Raw genomic sequence first — 24,519 nt, 5'->3', positions numbered from 1 at the left:
CTTGTTTGTTTCTACACAGCAGGAAACAATTTCCTCCTGCAGTGACTGGAGCTGCAGTGCTGGTCCTGTCCTGCAGCACTGGCTGCCACTGCAGGAGCATTCACTGGGCACAGTCACAGCATTCCCTGGAACAGGAGCACAAGAACAAGAGCAGCACTTTCTGCTCCCTCGCTGCCCTGCCCAGCACAGGGAACATCTCACCACCCATCATGACCCCACAGCCACGGGTGTCACTTAAACACGTGGCATTGTCATTGTTAGTCCAGCAGTTCAGTCACTGGGGCAGCAGGAACAAACAAGAACAAACTGGAACCAGCTCTTTCCAGAAAAGCAGCAGAGCAAACTCTTCCTGGAGAAATAGTGATTCTGCATGCTGCTAAAAACCCCTTTATAAAGCACCAATGGGGGCACTGCTGCAAACCAGTAGAGAAGTTCCCTTTAAACAAACCTGTAATATTTATGTAACACAGGAGATGATCAGCTCCAAGTAACAGAGACATTTTCCTGTTTGTCAAATCAGATTCCAAACCAAGCAACCCCCCATTACTCAAACCTGGCATGTTTTAGCTGAATTAGTTTATCTAAAAATCCATTAGTATTTCCACTTACTTCCCTTTAATAAAAATAGCATTTAAAATATCGATTGAAACCAAATTGCCACGGATTAGAAAACACACAAACATTTGTCATTTAGCCATGCTACATGCAGACTGAGAACCAAACAGGCAGTATTATTCTCACCTTTACCTGCTCTATATGTCTTGGCTTGGTTCACTGGCATGGGCGTCATGGGAATAGGATACAAAGGCTGAAACAGAAGAAGTTGAAGGTATGATATTCCTTTAAAAACTCAGTGTGTGCTGGGGTGGGGGCCCCACTCAGCTTTGATGTGTTTCCCTCTGTTCTGCTACAGGGTTTAGTGAACTCTGCCTAACCTATGAGATTTTCTTGGATCAGTGTCATTAAGTCTGCACGGACACACAACTAAGACCAGATGGTTGGCAACAACCAGCCCAGGAATGCTACTGCTGCTACTGCAGGCACTGGGCTCAACCTGACAGCCCCACAGCAGCTTTTTGGTATAAAGCTGAGCCAGGAAAGGGTTAGGCTGAAATATCAGGGGCAGGTTCTTCTCCCAGAGGGTGCTGGGGCACTGAACAGGCTCCCCAGGGAATGGGAACAGCCCCAAGGATGCCAGAGCTCCAGGAGAGGTTGGAAAATGCTCTCAGGGACAGGGTGGATTGTTGGGGTGTCTGTGCAGGGCCAGGAGTTGGGCTGAAGATCCTTGTGGGTCCCCTCCACCTCTGGATATTCCATGATTCTATGATAATGGAGCTAGATTTGAAATCCCAGTGATCCCTACAACAACCAGAAACCAGTGGGACACAGCTGGAAACAAAGAAACAGTTGCAGAGTGAGAACTATGCTTGGAGGACTGGCAGGAAACCTGCACAGATCCACAATAAATGTGGGCTGCTGGCATTTACAAGTGTTTGGAATTATTTGAACATCCAGATTGAGGGAGCACTGGGAAAAGTCAGTATTTACACAGCCAAAACTTAACAACAACATGATTTATATTTACAAGAGCAATACAAGCTGCACTATTTCACTATTTTAACTCACAGCTCCCAAGCTGCAACAAGCTGATCTTTAAGGTCCTTCCCAACCCAACCCATTCTATGATTCCTAAGCCCTGCTCAGCTTCCTGAGGATCTCTGTGAAGTGTTGAGGAGTTTGCAGCACTTTACCTGCACGCCTGGACTCACTGGAACCGGGTACATCATATTTGGTGCAAAACAAACAGGCTGAGTGTACACGGGGGTTGGCTGCTGATGCCCCACCATGGAGGGGCTGGGCTGAGCTTGAGGACGAGGGGAGGTTGGTGTGGTAGAAGGTTTCGGCTACAAACAGAGGTGAGCAATGGATATGGCAGGGTTAGTTTGTGTATCCTCCAAGGAAAAGGTTGGTTTATAAACATCTACTCAAAGGCATTGACAAACAGCATCAAATCACTTACTTGAGCAAAAGATCGAGGGTTGAACTCTTTAGCATTAGGATTAAGTGTTGATTTTCTAACTTGCCTAAATATAAAGAACAAAAAATTAAGTTGGGCATTATTCTTTTACAGGAGTATCTGCAATTAATAATTTAAGAAACACCTCACTTCCACCTGTGAGTCAGATTTCTGAGAAGTCAAACACCTCATGGCATGCAAAAAGCCACTCTCATTGAGGGACTCTTACTACAACTAACCACAAAAGTTTTCCAGTTGATACCACAGCTCATGTGAGCCAGGAAAACATTGAAATAAGCTTTTAGATGTGAACTAGGCATCAACAGAACCAGAGCTCTGCACTGAGTCAGGAGATGACTTTCAGGGCAGTCCCTTCCCCTGTGGTTCCTCCTGTGTAACAGCACCTAGAGCCAGGAATGTGTCACCCAGTCATGACTTCTACACAAGGTCTGCTGTTAATAAAGATGTGCTTATTCCAAAAGGCATGATTACTCACTCAGAAGTATCCTTCTTCTCCTCTTTATCCTCTTTGTCTTGTTTATTTCCAGGCCCAGATGTCTGTACACCTTGGGAGGTCACCTCAGGCCCTCGCTTTTGCTCCGAGCTGTTACTCATGGAAGGAGAAATACTGGGACTGTTGGGTTTGCTACTGCCACCACTGGAGTTGGTGTTACTGCCAGCTTCTATGATAGATTCTTTAGGGGTGGATTCTGTCTTTTCTTTAACTACATCTCTTGATTTTTCACCTTCTCGGGTTTTGTTTAGCAGCTGATCCACTGCATCTGAAGAGGAACTGGACTGTAACTGAAAAAACCCAAGGGATATATTCAGTAAATTGATACAAAACTCAGGAGAGACCATCTAATGCTGTCACATACACAGAGTAAAACACAGTCCCACAAGCCTCCATCATCTGGAAACGACCTTTTAAAACACTCATTTCCATTTCTACTAGGAAAGAAATCCATGGGCACTGAGAGTGTTTAAGCTGGCACTGTGTAAGGAGCTGCTCAGCCACTCAAGTGACCTGTATGTTGATTAAGGAGTGACAGGAAAGCTTCAGACAACCCTCTGGACTCATCCCCTGAGTGATTTAACAGCACCACTTGAAAAGCTAACCTGATTTAATAAACCCTTATAACCAGGAAATAAGTAATATGAATTCATCTTCAATTTTCCTCTGCAAAACTCTTCATTTAATTTTGCAACAGCTCCTCCATATGGAGTGTGAGATAATTATTTGTGCCTAATGATCAAAGAGGTTTCAAGTCCTGTTTTCAGTGTACAGTCAATATTCACATTTATGTGCATTAGGCAATTGTACAAACAAGAGCCAGCATTGATTTTACAATACCTAACATGAATTCTTACAGATATTTTCATACATTAGGCAAAAGTATAAAGACCTGTTAACATAGGCAGTGTGTTCAATTCATTAAAATAATCTGGATGCACATGAGAATGATGACACCATTAACAGAAACAAACTTACCCTAAAGTCATTCTTAAATTTCTTTAAATCATCAATCTGTTTTCTATGCTCTGAAACAATTGGAGAGACACCTGCCAAATACAAGATCAACATTGTCCAAGCATTTCTAATATAAGTTTTATACACATTACTAAGTTTGCAGAAAGATAATGGTTTTGCAGATATAAAAATGAAATCTAGCACCTTATTTTGGGTTTTAATTTGGTACAATTCCATGACCTATGTGTATGAGCACACAGAAAGCCTCAGTGAAAGCAGAGCATTACATAACTGATTTATCTTTAGTTCTGATGCACCACACCAAGGCAGAAGCCCCGAGGTGCAGGGACTGCAGAACTCACTGAACACAAAGAACATGCAACAAAACCCCCAACCCAGCCTGTGCCAGCATTTCAAAACACAGCAAGTGAAGGAGAAACACTGACCAAGGTGAGTTTTATGGCTGGACTCATCCTAAACGTCTCTCCAATGAGAGAATTAATGAATCTGGTTCTCAGTTTAACAACATGAAGAGATTTCTTTTTTTTTTTTTCTGAGAACTGAATGAACAAACAGCTCTACAGAGACAAACAAATGTAAGGCATAATAGGAAAAGCACAGTTAGAAAAGCTCTGCTGACCACGATGCTCAGAAGTATTGTGAGCACAGCTCTAAGCAGAAACATATTCAGTCCAAAGGCAGCTAAAAAGCAGCTCTGTGAGCAGGGGAAAGAAAGAAGGGAGGACAAAAAAAGAAAAAAAAAACAAGTGAAATCACACCATCCACATGAGCATCTTTACACTTGGTGTTGATGGAATGAGTCACAAACAACATTTCAAAGTGCCACTTCACAACTGCATGACCAAATTTCACTGTAGAACACCAGACTGCCTCCAAGCCTTCCTTAAAATGCCAACTAAAGCAGCCAGGAGAGCAGGTTTAGTGTGCACAATTCCTACATCACTGCAGTACATGAAAGCTTTGGATACAAACCTTTGTTTTCAGGTTTAGAAAAACTAGGAGAAGTCTCACTTGGCTTTATATTCTCCTTGTTTCCAGTTGCAGAATTTTGCCTCTGGTCCTGAAGCCTTGTATCTTTAGCTGGAAAAGAAATTGCCGAAGTTATTCTTATACACAACTCCAACTGACCAAAGAGAAGGCAAGAGACAAACAGGGGAGAGATTTAACCATTTTTAGCTTGAAAAACCTTTTAAGTTACACATTTTCTGCTACCTAGTTGGTCCCTGGAGGATCACCCTCCCTCATCCTCCTTCCCCATCCCACTGTCTAATGAAAAAAACCCAATTAAACTCATCCCACTCATCATACACAAAACCTTAACCACACTGAACGAACTATAAATTTAGAGCCAATTATTTTCAGCAGTCCAAGCTCTTCATACAGAATGCTACAAAGATTTGAGAGTTCTTAGACATTTGACTGTGCTCCTGAATGGTTTTTTCCCCCAGTCCTTTTGCTGTGTTTGAAACCAGTGGCCTGTGTTTATTTAACTTAAAAAAGAGGCAAAAACTCACTTTGGTAAAAAAAAATCCTCAATTAAGTCAGACACCTATAAACCCAAATTCCTTAAGGGCACAAGAAACTCATCATAGATACTTCGCAAAAAGCCTCTCTCCAACCTTAGTTTAAAGCTGGAGAAATGGGAACTCACAGTAAAACTAAATGTATCCCAAATTTTCCTATGATTCAGCAAGCAGCTGTGCTCTTGCCTGGGCACATTCCTTGTCAGGAATTAGGAATTAGGAATTTGCAAGGTAGTGAGGGCCACTTACCTTCATTGGAGGGGGTGACTGCTCTGTTGGATGCAGGGCTGGCAGGTGTAGGAGAGGCAGCTGGAACAGGCATGGCAACAGATTCAGTGGGAATAGTACCAGGCTGAGGAGAAGGCAGAGCTGGTCCCATGGGAGTGCTGCTCTGCCTTGGAGACCTAGGCCTGTGTGTTTTAGGGGATAATCTCGGAACTAGAAACAAACAGGAAAAAGCAGTTATAGGATGAGCTTCCCCATCTGCTCAGCAGTTTGTTTTAGTTTTAAAATGGCTACAGACATGCTTTGAAACACTTTGTGAGGTATTATGTAGTAACTGAAAACCTGTTTACCTTTCAGGCACATCTCCTAGTTATTTACAATGCAGCATTTCATAGACAATGGGGTGTTTCTCTGCAGATTGTCCCCCAAAATTTATCACTGCCCTCTAATCCCACCAAGAATCTGCAAAATGCTTCCCCAAGTCCCCAGTAGTACAACTACAACAGCTCACATTAACCCAGTTTCAGGCAGAACACAAAAGGTGGTCAGGTCTCCACACAAAGAGATGTAAAACATTTTTTAAGAGGGCTGAAAAAACACATCCATTTTACAGTGTCCTCTTTTGGAGGTTTGCCAGCTGGAAAAAAAACAACACAGCCTATTGAAAAAAGAGTGCTTTTAGGTATATTTTTGCCCCTGTGTTAAAGCAGCAAGGAAAGTTGTGCATTCTTTGAACAGTAAATTGTAGCTCCTGCTTCCTGCTCATCCCACTTGTGCTTTTTGTCACATATTAACTCCCAGTGAGTGAGCAGAAAGGCAGGTAAGTGGTTTAACAGTCCTACTTGCATGTTAATAATATATAAACAGGGAAGGTGAATCACAAATAATGCCACAATAGATGAGTTGAAGTTTTTTCCACAAGGCAACAAGCCTATGTGGGTCTAATTTATACCTTCTGTCTGAGAAATGTGTTCCCACTACGCTCCTCTAGAATTCTGCACTGCTAAAAAATACCCAAAAAGGACCTAAAAAGGACCAAACTGTTGCTCTCTTGCCCTCAAGGAAACACCCAGCTCCTGACAGCCCAGCAGGACATGGCCTCAACTCAAGAGCTCCAGACTAGACCTGTGGCACAAGACTGAGCTTAAAGCCAAATATTAAAAAAAATATATTAACAGATTAAAAATAAGACACTCACTATAACTGCTCCTGTAGTAGCCAAGAACAACATCACCACTTAAAATCCATGTAAATTTTAAAGGAGAAATACATCCAGCTTAACTTGAGTATCAATTCATCTTTTAACACCGACCTTCCTCTACCCAAACACCTCCTTCATTTGTAAACCACAATCCAGCCATGCTGCCATAACCAAACTCAGGGATGCAGTGGCAAATCTCTAACTCCTCCAATAAATCCCCTAAAAATGAATCCTTTCAACAACTAATTCCCACACTTTTCCTTCCTTTCTCTCCACACAGCACTTGACTCTACAGTTAGGACAATACTGCACCAACTCTCACTCAGCTATCTGGGAACATCCTTCTCCCCACTCCAACCTTAGCCCAGAATTTGATTATTCAGAGCCTGAATTGCCTGGAAAAGGCAGGATTCTGCTGAGCATTCCCACTCTAAGGATCCCCCTGCAAGCCATCTGCAATAAGCCAAGCTTTACCTACCCCCACTGACAACTGATGACCACGTCCCACCTGAAGGGCTGCCTCGTGCCACTGCAGCAGTAGATGCTTCCCCAGGTGCATTATGAGATACAAATTCTAAGCCACTTGAAATTGTACCCCTACCAGTAGAGACTCTGTGACCTCGAGGGTGCCGTTGAGCCTTTGGAGACATCCGTGGAGGCCCTGAGGAAAAAAAGACAACCCCACACAATAAGTGCTTAAAGTCCACCACAGAAAACCCAAATATCTCTTCTTAAAATTGCAATTAATCTTAAAACTCTCAATAAAGCAGCAATAAAATCAAGCAATTGGCAATGATAGGCTAAAAAGGCCAAGGCATTGGTTCAGCCAGGCTGCCAACACTCATCACCTCCCCAGGGCAGCTCCTGGGTGTCCAGAGGCTTTATCAGCACTGAAACAGGTGTGCAAGGGCTGGATTTAAAATATTCCAATCCAAGCATCCACCACTGCCAAGTCACAAAGGTCAGTGGTGCAGCTTGCTCCTGGATAAGCACAGTTCCAGGCTATCAAACATTTTTTCCAGAAAATAAAGAATTCCCAGTGCTTTTGTCAGGTGGTCAGTGATCCCAACCATTTATAGTCACCACTGGCTGACCAATGCTCTTGGGGAATTTCAGCAGAGCATTCTCTGCAGCCAGGCTCAATTGCCTGCAGCAGGTCACAATTCATTTACAAGTCAGCAAAAATTGCAACTAAACAAGGGATTGTTATCCCAAGGTTCAAGTCATGCATGTTTAACACCAGAAGCCAAAGTCATAAGTGAATACAGGAATTCTGCACAGCCTGCACGGCTGCCACACCATAGTTATGCTCAAATCTAAGCAGCAATACAATTCTTACATCCTACTAAACATTTTCTTTACAGGATTAGACTCAAATGTTGATACTTCAAAAAGAAAAACTGTGTGTGAACAGAATCTGGCTGATTGCAGCTCATTTTTAACACAGGTCAGTAACAGTCAAGTTCAGATAATGGCTTTTAGGTTTCAGAAGAACTTCTAAAATACCAAGTATCTTTCCTGGTTACATAAATCTTTAAATGTCAGCTTCTATTTTAACCATGAATCTCAAGTCCACTTCAATGCAAATTTCACATAGGTTAGTATTTTAAATACACATTTCCCAGGAATAATCTTGCAGCAGTAGGAATTAAATGTTGCAGTAAGCAGCAGTTCACTGCATGCCTGACAAATCAACCACAAATGCTAAGAAATAATTCAATTTGCAGGTGGATTCTTAGTTCCTTACTCCAGAAAAAAACCCACAATAAATGGACAGTAGGCCAGACACATGCTACCCCCCACTTTTTGGTCAGGAGCATTTCCAGTGTTCCTGCTGAGCCTCAGGGATCATTCCTCTCTCTTCCATGGCTCCAGTGGAGCCAGCTACAGCACCCACTGCAAGTTTCAGGGAGCTCAGTACAACCACTTTGCATTTTCTAGGCTTGCTACACCGTGTTGTGCAGGGTTTAAACGCACTTGAAATAAAAATGATAAACCATGTTCCTTACTGCACCCTCCCAGGACAAATTTAGTTGGGATAATTCTGCATGCAGCTACCAAAGACTCACAGGTCAGCCTTTCTCTGTGTATTATTGACTACTAGGGAGTTGATTTATAATTCTGAATAAAAATTTCCTACAAATTCACCTTTGAAGCAGCTCATCCTACCCCATTCCACATTTCCCTTCTCTGAACACAGCATTTTTATTATCATTATTGTCATTGGTTGCTTTACAAGAGGTGATTCATTGATTGAGTTATGAGTTTTGTGGAACAACTGTGTTATTGGTATTTGATATAAATTTGCATTTCATATAAATTGATAGTCCTAAAAATGCTCCCTAAAGTTACCAGGTCCTGCATGTTGCTGTTGGTTAATTTAAGACACTGAGCAGCGTTTACAAAGCTGAGTTTAATTTCATACCAAACTTGGGAAATTTCACAGCTTTCTTTCGTTTTTGTAAAGCTCTTCAAATCAAACAAACAGAAGGAAAAAAAAAAAAAAAACAAACCACCAACCAAACCAACAAAACAAAAACAAAAGGTTAATAGAAATAGCCTGATAAACTAAAGTTAAACACAAATTATAGGTTAAGTAATGAAGAGGAAAAAAAAAAAAACAAACCAACCAAAAAAAAAAAAAAAAACAACTCTCGTCATCAACAACTCACGGAGGAGTTAAACAAAGACAAAAAAAAAAAAAAAAAAAAAAAAAAATCAAAAAAAAAAAAAAAAAAAAAAAAAAAAAACAAAAAAAAAAAACAAAAAAAAAAAAAAAAAAAAAAACAAAAAAAAAAAACAAAAAAAAAAAAAAAAAAAAAAACATGAACAAATCGTGGTATATTTGTACCTTCTGAAGACATGCGTTTAGGCATAGTAGAGACAGGAGCTGGAGAACCATGAGCAGAGGGGTGAGACGGGGGCCTGGAGGGCCGCGAGGGGGGCCTGGAGGGCGGCCGTGTAGGGGTGGCTGCCCGAGGTGGAAGAGAGTTGGGACCTGACTGGTAGCGAGAAGGTGGGCGAGAGGAAGGAGATGGGCAAGGCGATGGCCAGGCAACACCTGACAGAACAAATGATATGAAGGAAAGTATAAAAACTAAAGAAAAAAATTATGGGGGTGGGGGGGTGGGGAAGGGGAAGGGAGGGGAAGGGGAGGGCAACAGAAAAAAAAAAAAAGTAAAATATGACAAAATGATTTTTTGGGGGTTTTATTTTGGTTTTTTTCATGGTTTAACCCTTTGGGGATGGATTGAGGTGGTAATTGAGGAGATAAAGTCTCTGTAGGGTTGGGTTTTGCCTTGGTTTTGGGGTCAAATTGAACTTGTGAATGTCACAGGCTCCCCAAAGGGTTAATTGGGGTCTACAAACACTACTAAGGAACAGACAGTAAAGTTTGATCTGTTAGCCTGGCATACCAATGCTCCACAGCACCCAGCACTCCACAAGGTCCTTAACAGCTACCAGAGGTTCTCAAACAGCTGTTCACAAACAGTACTGACCACACAAACTGCTACTTTCAAACCAAATGATGAGTAAATATCCATCTAGGAGCTGGATCTTTACAAAAACCAGCGGTGTTCAGTGTCTGAATGCTGACATTTATGTCTTTATCACTTATCTGAGGTATTCATGGAGGATTTTAATCTAGGATATAGGGCTCATGGTTTCCAAAGCAGAATTAATTGAATTTACAAGCCATTCTGAATATTTTAGGTCTATGATGTTGATTCAGCAGAGTAACAGGGTGAGAGAAACCACAAATACTACAGACAAATTTCAAGGTTAGCATTGTTTGGGCAAGGCTCATTTGTCCATCCTTTACAGAGCTGACTCTGGCTTTAGAAAGGAAGTCTCACTTACCTTTAGATGCTTCTCAGACTTACAGATAGATCACTTGAGTATTATACATTTTTCATTTATTCACAGCAATATTTATTCTAATAGCATTTTTAAATTCTACAAATAATGCCATGAGGACAGGCCACTGCTGAAACCCATCTCCAGAAATGGTGTTTGGCTTCTGGGACACCCATTGCTGCCATGCAGTGCCTACTGATGCCTGGTTAGAAATATTACCCACGTGTACAGCAGAAAATACTCAAATACCCATTTGGAGGGAAGGCTTTGGATTCCTTTTCTCTAACACTGTTCTTGTTTCTCCCCTCCCATTTTCATAAAGCCAAGCAAGTGGCTTTATTCTTTTCCAGAAAGGAAGAGAAGCTTCCTCCTGCCACTGCCTTTCAGCAGGTGTCAGCACTGCTGCTCCTCCACCCAGAGCTTTGCAGTGCTGATGCAGTTTTTCATCTTTAAAACCACACAGTGCACCATCATCTAAGACAAAGGTGATTGAGGAGGAAAATAAATGACATTTCTGCTCTGCAAAGCCACAGACAGAACAGTGCAATGAGCGTTCCTTTGTGAATTAAGCCCAAATCCAACTCACAACCTCTGTGTTAAATGATGAATGCTAACCTGGTTTATGGAATACACAAACCAATCCCACACCATTTCAACACAAAATGAGGTAATTATCTGCAGTGTTACGAGGTACATTCATTCAGATTTCAGATACTTGCCTCCGTTAACTACTCTCTGATCTGCTCCAGAGTTAGGGCTGAATTCTGAAGTGTGGGATCCAGACCTTGAGATTGGTGGGCCTGATCCAGACTGGCCCATCCTCGGTGAGTTTTGTCTTCCACTTCCCCAGGACAGGACATCTCTGTTCCTCTGTCCAGGTGGAATGTATTTATTTTCTCTGAAACACAGCAAATTTCTATCAGTGTCGAGACCCAACTGAGAGGCAACAAAAAGCACCCCATTTGCTCTCTTTTTCTCACATCAAGCCAAGGGGAAAAAATCTAAATAGTATCAGATGTTGACCCAACAGTCACCTCATGAATTGGCTTTTGATAGTGGCCACACAGTCCACTTTATGAGCCCACAGGCACTGAAGGATTAGCAGTAATGCCTGAAATTCTCCAGGACACACCGAAACCACTGCCCCTTCCTGTAATTTGGGACAAATTCACCACGGTGACAGGTCAGAATGGGGAAGTTTGTTTCACTACAGAGATAATACAGGGCCAGGCAGAGGTGTCCAAGTCAGCCTGAGTGCCAAAACCAGCACAGGATTGTTTACACAAGGCTCCAAACCTAATCAGGCCTGCTGAAAAAGCCCAGTATCAATGAGCAAACTGCTACAGCACCAAAATACCTCCATAATTTAAATAAAAATACTATTCATAGTGCACTCAAGTACCTAGTGTTCACACCATGTCCTTCTCTTTCATTAGCATTTCTCTGAACAGCAGTATATTTTTCTTCTTCTGTCCTTTCATCATTTTCCAAGGCAACCCGAGCTTTGTATTGGGCACTTGATTCAATTTCCTCTGCTAATTGAGTTGCTCTGGCTTCCCGCTTTAAAAACTCTTCTGAATTATCTCTTTCTAATGGCACCCTAAAAAGACAATGGAAAGGAAAAGAATCTCTGAAATGCATTCAAAAGCAAAAAGGAGTTATAAAAATCACACAGTGTTAGTTCTAACCCAGTCAGAGGGGAAAAAAAAAAATCTTGCTCCTAAGCCAGTAGACTTGCTGTCTTTTTTTTTTTTAATACAAAATTCCTGGACTGGTTTGATATTATGGACAAACTCAGGGTCATTTACCTGCCTAGAGAGCTGAGGACAGGGTGCAGAACTTTTCCACAGGATTTGTAAAATCCCCAGTCCCTAAAGCTGTGCAAAGGCTCCAAATTTTAACATGGTTGAGAACATCAGGAATAAAAAGCCTCAGACTGCTGTTTACATAGGAAGCTACTCCAAGAGCCCAAACTTGAATTTTTTTTAGCTATTTACACATTGCCAGCAGACACAATCCTACTGAAATTAGAGAGTGACATCCTCACTCCTTTGATAATTCCAGCCATAGAATTTCAGCTCTCCCAGTTATGAAGAACTGCAGAAAAGATGGATGCAACACTTCAGAGCACAGGACCAGAAATTCCTGACTCATCTGGGAGTACCAGGACCTCAATCCCATTCTTTCCATGTCTCTCTCTATGGCAGGCAATGGAATATTGCAAAAATCATCCCATAGGAAAGTCACCAAGTCAAAATTCAATACATGAGCACTCAAACACTGAAAAAACCCAACCAGGGATGGGATCATACCTGGCACCTCCTTCTGCCACCCATTTTTGGGGTTTACCTGTCCTAATGTCTGCATCAGGTTTTAAAAAAACATATTTTCCCTCTGATTTTAAAGTTGCAAAAGTTGTTCCACCAACCTTACTTCAGAATAAGCTACATAAAAATACAGAACAGAGCTGAGGCTTGGCCCCTGCTCTGCTGGGCATTATAGAACCACTGCCCATATTTTGAATAATATAAAGAAGAAAAACAAAGAAAGTAGGTGGAGATACAAGCCAGGTATAGAATAATATATGCAAAATTGCTCAAGTGTTGGTGGCAGAATGAGGAAAACGAGTGGCTTTGCCAAATTCCAAGCCAGCACTCAGCTGCACAAGTTTTTCCCCAACTTTTTGGCCAGTCAAAACATTTACTGGCCTTATCAATGGTAACTGCAAGAATATTCAATAAAACCCTTCAGCATAAAGCTTTGGCTCAAATGAGATCTACATGAATGCAAACCTGGTCCCAGGCCCCTCTGTTAATAACACAATAAAGGAGAACAGGCAACAATCCTCATTTATTTAAAGTGAGTGCAAAAAATGAAGGGATGTATGGCAACCTAAAGAGGCAGGGAATGATTTCATGTTTTCTAAGAGGCCATTAAAGATGAGAGAAAGGGGATGGACAGGATGACATTGTTCAGAACCCTGGAGATGATCAATACATTCTCTGGAACACAAACTTGTACCTTGATGCAGTTTGACAAACTCTACCTGCTATTGCTTAGCTCTAGGAAGAGAAAACAATCAAACAATCAAATAAACCCTTCAGCTGCACATCTAAGCATTTAATGGAAAATCAGGAGAAGAGCTTCCCAGTTTAGCAGACTGATATGCAAAGCAAGTTGCTTGACTAGGGGGAAAAAAATTGAATTAATTTAAAGCCACCTTCATGTTTTTGATCTGTTTCCATTAATATCCAGAAAGCAGAAAGATGGAAGACTGAAGTTCAAAAGTACAAAAAGTACTTAGAGCAGTGAAGGGAAGGAAAGAACAGCTTCCCCAGGATTCAAACATAAGCTGATTAAGACACTTTGATTATCACCATGTTACAGGTCCATTTGCACAAAACACAGAAATCACATTGTTGAACCACAGACCTGCAGACAAGTGCACACACACACACACACACAGAAATCAAAATATTCACTGCTATTCCTTGATATTGATAAAATACATTTCTGCTTTGGGGGTTAAAAGAGTGGGGAAATACTGAAGCCATTTCACAATGGCTGTGAACATCTGCAGTCCATTTGTGTTGCAGTTGCAGTGAACATTAGAGCTGCAGACTCTGGGGAATAAATCACTGCCAGAGTAGCCAGAGCAGCCTTTATATTACTTCTATATTCCAGTTGTTATTATATTTAACTAAAACTTCAGTTTAGAGCTGGACAAGTCTGCTAAACAAGCACACAACCCCCACCCTGGTTATCAGCAGCTTTTCAGCATTCCAGTATCTTCCAGATCAATTGTCTCAATAAAATCAGGGTTTAGCCAAACTGCTCTGCTAGGTTAAACAAAGAACTATAGGTATAGCAGCTACATACAGATTAATTCACAGCTTTCCACCCTATTCCTGGAAGTTTCTGCAAGAAACAAGCCTTATTGCATGGCTAAATTCAGAAAACTCTGCAATGGGAATGAGCTGTGCCCATTTAAGGGAATATATAAAGATTTCTGCATCTAACTATTCACAGAAAGCTGGCAAGGTTTCTTAAGCACCATTCATTCATTGCTTTTGCAGTTATTTGATTCCACAACTTCAGAAACTATGCAAAATGAGCTGCAGAATAGAAAGTTTGTCAAACCAGGGAGAACATTCAATACAAATCTAATAACAAAATATTTTGGAACTTACGTATAAGAAGATAAACTGCTGTCATAAGTTGACACTACACCATAATTTTCTTCATTGTAACGAAACATGTCATTGGGATCCCATCCATTAGACTAGAAGAAAATGATGCTTGTTTTTCAAAATGACACTGGAAACACATTCCCTTCAAATTAAGGGCTGATGGCAGAAGTTAAACCTTCTGCCCTTTTTCCTGGGCCTATGAATTCACTGTCCAGATAACAAAGTTATTAATGCCACAGTTTATTTCAGGGAGCTTTGTTCATCAGCTGCACAGATTCTACCTTCAAAATTCCTTTTTTTTTTTTTGTTTGTTGTGAGTCTTTGTATTGTTTTTAGGAGGTTTTTTTTTTAAGTACATGCTCACTCTGTACTAGAAGACTACTGGCTAGCAAGACATACATACATTAATATCTTTTTTGCCTTTTCCAAAAATGCAAATTAACACTTCTGAAACTTTTCAAAAGCACTGATGGAATTACCTGAGAGGCACCACAGGCAGAAGACTCCTGTTGATCTGCACAACTCCCCCACTTCAGTAAAATTGCTATCACAGCACTCAAGCACAACAATAAATGCTTTGAATATTTTATAAAAGCATTGAGAATACTGGGTATTCCAATAAATCTCAGCTCTACAGCATGGCCACCAAAACTGACAGGAGAATTGTTCTACCCAAAGTTAATATGCTCTAATCAGTAATATTATCTCCTTGAACACACTGCAGGCTGAACACCTGGCTACAAGAATTTCTGCTTGAGGAAAAGCTGACTGCTGTGATATATGAGGACATGGCATTTGAGGCCATATTCTTCATCTAATGATTCATAATCTGAGACTGTCCCTGTGCTTGGGTCAGGCTTCCATCAATTCTCTCCATCTGCAGCCCAGGGACACTCAGCTGAGCACAATCTCCCCATCATTTCCAAGTGCAATGACAGTCAGACAGGAATGCTCTGATTAAACATAAATCACTTTGGGGCATTGCTGGATTTGGAGTCCTTAACAAAAGCTGCTCTTTGGGTCCTGAAGTCCAACACAGCTCTTACCACAGCAGCTGCCATTGCTCAGACTTTGCCAAAAGTGCCATTTGAAAGGCAGCTATTCTCAGCCAGATCGTTCCAAAGGGCTGTGGCAGCTACTGGCAAAGACTGAACATCCACCAGCACAATGCAGGACAGCAATTTTGCTCCTCCAAAGCTCATTAGTAGATTGAAATTAAGGAATTATTTCAAGGCATGTCCAGGGAAATAGCTCATTTTCTGCTGATGGCCAGAGATGATCAAAGCATCACTCACGACATCGGTCTCCAGCGCCTCCAGCTCCTCGGAAGCCGTGTTCTCTCCTCCATCCCAAGGTTCCAGATCCTTCTCCTTGTGCTCTCCATTAACTTTAGCACTGATGGCTGAATCAGTAAAAGCATCTGCAACAGAGTGGGGAGGGTTGGGACCAGTGAGACCAGTTTGGGTAAGTTTGCACACTGGTTTTGAGCTGAGGAACAGCACAAACACAGCTGAATCACGAGCACAATATCATCATTCCCCTTCTTTTGGAGCTGCTGAATATCAGAGAGGTGCCTACTCCAGATTAAAGTACAGACTAACTTCTCCATCCATCAGAAAATAGAATTATTTTCAGTTATTTCAATACCTGTTCTACAATTACATGTATATTTATTTGGGAGAGAAAAAGAGAAAAAAAGACAACACAAGGATCCCTATTCTTCTAGAAAACGAAATACTTGTATAAAATTCTTTTCCAACCAGCCCACACAACTGCACATCACAACAGTGTGCAAATATCAAAAAAAGCAGGAAAGCAACTTCCTAAATGGGCAAAATGCAATTTTCCTTTCAAATATCCAAATTTCTTCTATTTCCACAACTCCTGAACACACCAACAGAGCAATTATCCATCAGCTTTTGGTGCTCCCACTTCCTGTGACATGAACAGAGGGGTCTCCTCTCCTGCCAGAGTTTTTCCAAGCAGCAGCTGATCCAAATCACACAGGAAAATTCAAGAACTCTCTACTTTTTGTTCTCGACAACAAAAGAGAATAAATAACCAGTAAGGTTCTTCTATTGTTTATAAAAATTATAAAAACATCAAAAAACAAAGATCACAAACATTTATTTTGACTTGTTCATGTTTCATTCAAGCCAGACTTAAAAAGGAATAATACCAGAGTATTTCAATTGCTGTAAAAATATATCTAAAGCCATTCACCAAGCTTTTGTATTTGTAAGCAACTGGATCTCAGAACTACATACAGAACTTTAAAAAATCAAATAAGCTTGTTATAAGCTCATAAATAAATAAATCGGCCTAAAATAAATAAGTCTTCAATCCAGAATTTCCTATCATCATTCTGCTGATAAAATAAGGAGCAAAGATTTCAGACCTTTAGAAAAGATGAAATCAAACCACCAGGCAGTGCCAGATAAGGAAAAACATGGCCTAAATTAACTTCTGGCAAGATCTAAAAATCTGCCTAAAAAAAAAAAAAAAGAACTTTAAAGTTATTATGAAAAGAATTCCCAACATATGAAGTTGGCCACTGATGTAACAGCTTTTACACAATCACTGAAGATGTTTTAAAGAGAGACTGTTGATGCTGCTTATTATTCCTGTTTTACCCAATCTCACAATGAAATTCTGCACATATATTGGATAAAAAATCACTGTGCTGGTCTCTCTAATAACAGCCAGCACTATCCCATGAAATGCTCAAAAAACCAGCATTTAAAATATACTTTATTAGAATACATACTATATATATGTGTTCAAAAGTCATCTGAAACTACACAGGAACACAGAGCTACAACTCATAGTTAAGTAGTAGCTAAAGAGCATATTTTTAAGATTTTTAAAGAATGTAAACTCTGCATTTACCTTATCAATACCCCATGGCTTAACTCAGATAAACCAGTGCTGCTCCTGCCCCAAACATCATTAATTCCATCTTTTATTTCTGCTCAGACTGGGACATTTCACACCAAACCTAAATTGGAGGCTGTTTATGTCTTTTAGGAAACTGAAATTTGTTTCTGCATCTCTGGGAATGGAGGGAGCTCCTCTCCAGTGAGATTAGATAAATATGAATTAGGAGCCTGATGGCAGCACCTGATGAAGGCAATCTGTTTTTCAGAAGGGTGTTTCCTTAATTTCTATTAAATTCCTCCAGGCAAACTCCACACAACTGTGCCATTTTGGATACTGTGAATAAAATACCAGCTTAACAAGACTCATCTACTCAACCCACTAATTTTCTTATTTAAACAGCCACATAAACATTCAGAAGCGCTGTTATTGTAATGATACAGACAGAAAAAACACCCAAGTCAAAACAAAAACTCCACTATCAGCAAGTGCTGCAGGTCTGAGTAGGATGTGTGCAGTCACTGCTGAGTTTCCCAGTAAATCCAGGATATCACAGGGCACAGGAAGCTCCACTGCTCTGCGTTCCTCTCTCATTTTCCAGTCAAAGTCACAAGAGAGACTTAGCCTGTTTAACCTCCACAACTCAAAAGAAAACCCAAAGACAGGAGAAATTCAAGCCACAAAGGCACTCCCAGCCAGACAATGTGGTCTCAAGAGCATCCAGGCAAAGTTTAAGTGCAGCAGGATGGTACCTCAAGGCACAGATCAGAATTTTCCTGGAACAAACAGCAGGGCAGGCACACGGGAGACCAGAATTAAAAACACAGCAAAGCCTCTCCCAAAATTAATCAGCAACAAACTTGAGAATGAATGTAAAAAACTTTAAAAATAACAGTTTCCAAAACAAAAATGTGGCTCTTAGGATGATTAATAAAGTAGAAGGTAAAGCATGAGCTGCTGCTGGAAGTGCTGACTGGCAGAGCAATAAGTGACAAGACACTGCCCAGGCTCAGCTTCCCCCTTATCTGGTGCCTCTTATCTCTGAGCTGTTGAAGGAGCAATTCACATGACACCTTGACAAGGCCAAATTTTTAATCAATCCCTTTTCTACATGGTAAAACCCGAGTTAAAGATCAAATGGGACCTGGTGAAACAAGGGGCTGAGGCTGTAACACTCAATTAGCCTCCACTGCCTCTGTACCTGCTTAATGTGACATTTCCTAAGCAGAGGAGTTGGGTATCAAAGATCTTGTTTTAAAGCCTGGTAAAAAATAATTTTTCATGAATGGAAAAAAAGTCCCAAGGAGAGCTCTATGCAATGGAAATTCATATTAAGGCAAATTAAAAATACACATTCTGCGAAAAACTCAGCTGGGGCAAATTCCTTAAGTGTGTGCTACTAACTGAGTTAAAGAAAAAACTGCCAGAGCAGAGCAATTAAGAGTCCGGGTTTAATTAATTTCAATGTCTAACATGCTTGTTTTCACAAACAGATTTTGGTGAAGAGCACAAATGTGCAATTAAGTGCCAGTCTGCAGCTGAAATGCCATTAAACCAATCAGTGTTACGTGCCAAAGGTGCTGATGGCACTCACTGAAGCTTTGATCAAGTCAAAGTAAACTGAGGTTTCACCTCAAAGGTTTCAACAGTAAACTCTGATTTGTTTTGTAACTACTTACTACTGATTTGAAACATTAAAACCAGTTACCACCGGCTCTGCAGAGCCAACATTTCCTTTCTTTGTTCAAAAGATGCCTTCTGCTATTCCCCTTGCAACACTTTCTCTGGAAGGATGCCACTCTCAGAGCTAATTCAAGGAAAAACTTAAATAGCCAATTCTCTTCTGCCTTTCTTTTCATTGGATTTGTAGTATTTTCCTCAGCATGCCAAAAAACAATAAAAACATTGCAGAAGTCTTTTACTTTAGCAGTAAGTTATGATGTTTGAATTGTCTTGTCTTTAAAGAGAAGCCAAGAAGACAACTCCAAAGCCTGACTGAAATTTGAATCCCATGCAAACCAGCTCTGTGGACTGATCAGTGTTCAGGGCTCCCAGGAAACACTTCTGGTGTAAAATCAGGACAAACAGAACCTCCTGCATCAACCAGGAGCCCAAATCACGCAGCAGCAGCAAGATCTCAGCACTCAAAGGTGAAGCAGGAAGATATGCTAATATTAATGTACAGCCAAGGATTTCAGCCTGCACTGACAGTGGGGTTTTAGCAGCTGATTTCCACTGCACATGCAGAAATCAGTGTCAGTCCCTCTTTAGGAGCAGACAGAACAGTCTGGAAGGGGAATAATGGGTTTAATACAGCTTCACCTGAGTTTTCCAGTGTATGTTTCATTCATCAGCCTGCCTGTACTGCAGCAAACCTCAATTCCACAGAGAGAAACCCTCAGGTGACTCCCTCCCCTTCCTCTGGAAGCCAAACAAGCACCTCCAGGAGCTGCAAGGTCTGTGCAGGCTGACAGAGCTGCAAATAAAGGCCCAGAAAACAGGGACACGTTGATTTTTGGAACATTCACAGCCACAACACCCCTCCCTGTGCAGACCTACCAATTTCTCTCCCAACCCTCCCAATTTTACAATCTGGGCAGACCCCAGGCTTTCCCCAGGAGTGTCTCTGAAGGTGCAATGTCATGCTTGGCACAAACCCACGTGTGCTGCTCCAGTTCCACCCCCAGGCCTGCAGTGCTGCTCCCTCCCCTGAGCTCTCTGGGTGGGTTATCAGCTCCCTGCCCCAAAGCTGCAGGGCTGTGATAGCACTGGGAGCTGCCTGGCAGGCTCTGGCAGAGGCTTTTCACACTCAACTCTGTTTTCCTTCTTCTGAAAGGAGACTCCATCCCATTCCCTTTTTCCCCACCTGCTGCTCTTTCCCATTCCTCTTCCAGTCTCTTTTTCAGGATCCAGAGAACATCTCTGCTACTCAAACCTGAGGGTGGACCAGAAGATCCAGACCCACAGCCAGGAGCCCACATTCCTCCAGCCCATCAGGGAGCAAATGCCACAATAAAATCCACAAATACTTATACTGAATTGGGATGCATTAAAATTTTCAAAACAGTATCTTCTGCAGATATTTATTTAGTTCAAGGTCTCCACAAAATCTAGAAGTCTCCTACAGGGTAAGAAACTACACAGAGAGAATCACAGAATAATCTGAGCTGGAAGGGACCCACAAGGATCATCAGACCCCAACACCCCTACCCCAGGTAAGCCTCCCAAAGGAGAGCTGATGAAAAGCTCTTTTATTTGAGTATGATTTTAAAGCCTTTCCAACCAAGTATTCCCAAATTCTCCTCACCTGTCTGTGAAAGCCAAAAACCATCGAGGGTTAGACAATTTAAAAGTGTCTGTTCCCAGGTAAGCCTAACCAGAGCACCAAGCAGGGACAATTCCCAAAACAAGGAGCACCAAGTCAGGCAGGAGTTCAGAGTCTGTTTTCACTCTAAATCATCCTGCACCACAAAGATTTGGGTTTATTTACAAGAACAAAGGCCAGCAGCTCCTTCATGCACATTCACAAACTTCCAGCCTTTTCAATCCTTGCTTATTTAATTTCCCAGGAAGCAGAAAACCCCTCGTTGCTCTAATTTGAAGGTGTGATCAGAGACTGAGTTACACTTTCAAGTGTCATTTCCAGATAATGTATTTTTGGGACAAAATGGAAAGCAGATTAATTCACCCACTCTGACTTATCAAGTTCTGCAGCCTTCCAGTTTATCTTTCTCCCCAAGTTTTTATGGCTTTATTTCAGCTCTCCAGTATTTAAGAGATTTAGACTCAGTCATTCCACCTAATAAAGTGCACTGAGGGACTGTTCAACCTGAAACAGTCATTTTCTTCTAGAAAATGTCCGTTGAGCCATTATTCCTAGAAGCAGTAGTATATTCCTCATTCAGTCTGCTCAAAATCTATAAAGATTGGGTGAGGCAGAGCCCAGTTTGCATTTACATTAAAGTGATGTTCATACCAAACCCATTATAAAACAGCTCTCATGTAATTTAAATTCCAAGTCCCATCCAGAACCTGGAACTTATCTGCATTTCAATGCTGCATTTGCTCTGACATTATGCATCATCATCTGGGAAAAGCAAAAATTCCTTGAAACAACAAACCTCTCATTCTGCAGCTTTAGATCAGGCAAGAACAGGTACAAACACAAGATGAAGAGAGAAATTCTCATTAAATGTCCTCAAGTCTCTACCCATCTCTAAGTCCCTGCTAATGGGAATAAAACCTGTGTTCCAATAAGCACTGAGCTCCTGTGACAGTTGTTAATCAGCCTGTAAATGTACACAGAGACAATTTCACCCCATGCCATAAAAACCTGTATTTTCTTTTATTCCTTAGCCCAGCAAACCAGCAACATTAAGCATAAAGACTCTGGAGATTTGCTGCCCAAAACCAGAGAAATCTGCAAAGGAATAGAACTGACTCATGAGCTCTTAGGTTCCAGAAGAATAATCAGGGGCTTGGAGGTCAGACATTAAAAGTATGAAGACTGCCTGCAAAATTGTTTAATTTGAACAGTTTCAATGTCTTAAAGATTTTAAGATTTGTCTGTCACCTCTCTGTATTCTAGAGAGCTTTACCTACAGGTCTACAAGGAGTAAAGAAGAAATTAAAACACAAATAGAGGATTTTAAAAGAATTTCTAGCTTTGTTTGCAGGAGTATTTATAGAATATTTCTATGAATGCATGTTTAGACACAGATTATACCTCAGTATAGACTCTATATATCTCAACTCTGAGAAATTCTGTATTCAATGATTCTTGCATAACACTTAACAGAGAAATTTAGAAAGACATAAAGACATTTACAAAAATGTGTCTACCTTCCATAGAATCTGTAAAATATTCTGAAAAACCACTAAGGCTTTGCTTTCCATACACCAAAACAACTACTCAAAAATACATTTTTTTTTTTAATTTATGAATTTCTGATTTCACAAAGTGCTGAAGTTTGTTACTCTTTAAGAACTACAAATCTAAATATGAACGTCAGTATTTAGATCCTAAAGCATCTACTACAAAAAACCTTGAATTACAATCTCAAAGCATAAAAAAAAAAATGAAACAAATATACCTCTTCTGGCATAATTGGTATCCATATCCTTAAAATGCACCATAACAAAGTCAGAAGACTTGAACAAGATACTCTCCAGGATGTCCTCCCGTTTTGGCCCCAAACTGGATTCTGCAGTTTTCCGATGAGCAGCATCAACCACTAAATCACACTGTGGGAAATACAAGCACAGGGCACTGCTTTACTGCACAGTCATCCCTTCAAAAATTTGCAAAAACTAGGTATTTACAAGCTGGTTTCAATCTAGGCATGAACTGCAAATATAATTCAGAGTAAATATTACAATTTTAATCAAATGTTGTTTATTCGGTGTTAGGAATTTTCACAATAGGGATGAATCAAAACGTAAAAAATTACCTTAGGACTGTAGGTTTTAAAAACTCCTTCATATATACCACCATTTTTCACCTGTACTTCACATTTGGATCCCTAGAATGCAAGAAAAAAGGAGAATGTAACTTTCTATGAACATGACAAATGACATTACAGTGATTTTCTAAAACATGTGCTCTTTACATAGGTCCAAAGTGTAAAAACACAGATAAATTTTTAGCCAAATTTCCTCATTCAGCATCTGCCCATTTATAAATACACTGCTGTGCTCTGCAAATTCAAACAGCTGGGTGTGTATGGGCAGTTCTGAAGGGATTTAAGATACTCACTGGAGAATATTTGGTTCTCACAAGACTCTTGACCAGTTAAAATACACAAAGGAGGTTTTGTGCAAACCCCAAATCTGTGCCTGTGTGGGTACAAATAAGGATAAAAGCTTATCCTGGCCTCAAGAAGATGTGAGACAGTCTGCCTTATTTATTTTGCCATGTCAGGGCTTCCCTTAAAATATTGGGAGAAAGGTTTTTAATCCCTGCACACGGACTCGTTTTATTTATCCAGAATCACTCTAAAGGCAGAAAATTCAAAATACAACCAATGCACCTAAGAAATCTGCTATACCTGTGCAAATCAGAGTTGAACCTTTCCAAGCCTAAAATTTCTATGATCCTTTAAAGCTCAACCTTGGCAAAAAGTGTTTAAAGTTTAATATTCACTCCTTTATATTACAATTAGTGGATTAGTTAACAATTCCCTGTCATGTAGGAACCATTCTTCCAAATACAAAGACTTACAACAACTGATGTGAGTATGTGAACCATTCTCATGTTTGCATAGATGCCATCAAAAGAAATCTGAAAAATAAGAAAGCCATCATGAATACTGGAGAAATTCCAAAGGGCAGAGTACACAACCCAACCCAGGCTTTCATCAGTACACAGAAAATCTCAGAAATGTTGGGTACAAGTCTTACTCAGGCAAGACACGTGGAATGTCCATTATTAAATATTAATATTAAACATGCCAGCGGAGATTCTCAGAGGGCCCCTGACTTTTCTCTGACCAGTTAAAGATCTAACACCCTCCCAAACAAGCTAAAAATCCCAGGAGAGCCCCTAATGTCACTCCATTAAGGAAATTCTCTGGCTGGCTGGGTGCAGCTGATATGCACAGATTTGAGGGATGTCAGCAGGGCTTTGTTTTTAAACAAAAAAAGCCCTGCTGGTTTTAAGAACCATCAAGAGAATAAAGCACTTGCAGTGCTGTAGAAGCAAAAAGGTGTTTTCAGGCCTGCTCAAGCTCATCCTTTCATCTCCCAGCCCTGATTACACACATTAACAGCAGCTAAAGCCATCAAATTGTGGAGTGCTAAATTGCCACAAATCCTATTATTAATTTAGTCCAAAGTAACTCAGTGCAGCACCAGGACCTGCAATCCTGACTGGGAGAGCTGGGCAGGTGTCCCCAGGCTGCTGGAGGACACATTCACCTCAGTGCAGGTGTTTTGTTGCAATAGCTGGTAGCTCTTTGTGTTTGTAAAACAAGAGATGCTAAAACAGCTCTTGGGATCTCACCATATTCTGAGTTTTTCAATTGACAACATATTTTTAATGGTCAGCCACTTTCCTGGGCTGAAGAGACAAGTTTGGGGACACTCCTGTGCTCAGCACTCAGTACACAGCACATGCAGGCCAACATTTGGGGAATTTT

General features: G+C 40.8%; 1 protein-coding gene across 12 annotated transcripts in view; it reads right to left on the bottom strand.

Moving 5' to 3' along the window:
* ATXN2 (ataxin 2) overlaps nt 1-24,519 on the bottom strand; it is a 49,680-nt gene that overhangs the window by 17,999 nt on the left and 7,162 nt on the right. For 4 of the 12 annotated variants that reach the window (XR_005956935.1, XM_041488764.1, XM_041488759.1 and 1 more), the window contains exons 3-18: nt 23,604-23,663; nt 22,834-22,905; nt 22,477-22,627; nt 15,802-15,926; nt 14,507-14,598; nt 11,719-11,916; nt 11,036-11,214; nt 9,310-9,519; nt 6,937-7,119; nt 5,282-5,470; nt 4,482-4,589; nt 3,510-3,580; nt 2,514-2,821; nt 2,021-2,084; nt 1,752-1,904; nt 742-808 (exon numbers count right to left, since the gene is read on the bottom strand). Coding sequence is in view for 11 of the 12 variants with exons in the window: in XM_041488764.1 (XP_041344698.1) it covers nt 742-808; nt 1,752-1,904; nt 2,021-2,084; nt 2,514-2,821; nt 3,510-3,580; nt 4,482-4,589; nt 5,282-5,470; nt 6,937-7,119; nt 9,310-9,519; nt 11,036-11,214; nt 11,719-11,916; nt 14,507-14,598; nt 15,802-15,926; nt 22,477-22,627; nt 22,834-22,905; nt 23,604-23,663 (2,230 nt within the window). In the remaining variant the exon portion in view is untranslated. The remainder of the gene's footprint in view (nt 1-741; nt 809-1,751; nt 1,905-2,020; nt 2,085-2,513; nt 2,822-3,509; nt 3,581-4,481; nt 4,590-5,281; nt 5,471-6,936; nt 7,120-9,309; nt 9,520-11,035; nt 11,215-11,718; nt 11,917-14,506; nt 14,599-15,801; nt 15,927-22,476; nt 22,628-22,833; nt 22,906-23,603; nt 23,664-24,519) is intronic. The other 8 variants (XM_041488760.1, XM_041488762.1, XM_041488766.1 and 5 more) reach the window with 7 other exon arrangements.

This window comes from Pyrgilauda ruficollis, unplaced genomic scaffold, assembly GCF_017590135.1.
Source record: "Pyrgilauda ruficollis isolate IOZ18807 unplaced genomic scaffold, ASM1759013v1 scaffold9, whole genome shotgun sequence".
Taxonomy (NCBI): domain Eukaryota; kingdom Metazoa; phylum Chordata; class Aves; order Passeriformes; family Passeridae; genus Pyrgilauda; species Pyrgilauda ruficollis.
Note: the sequence above shows the minus strand (reverse complement) of the source record. Positions and strands in the feature narration are given on the sequence as shown.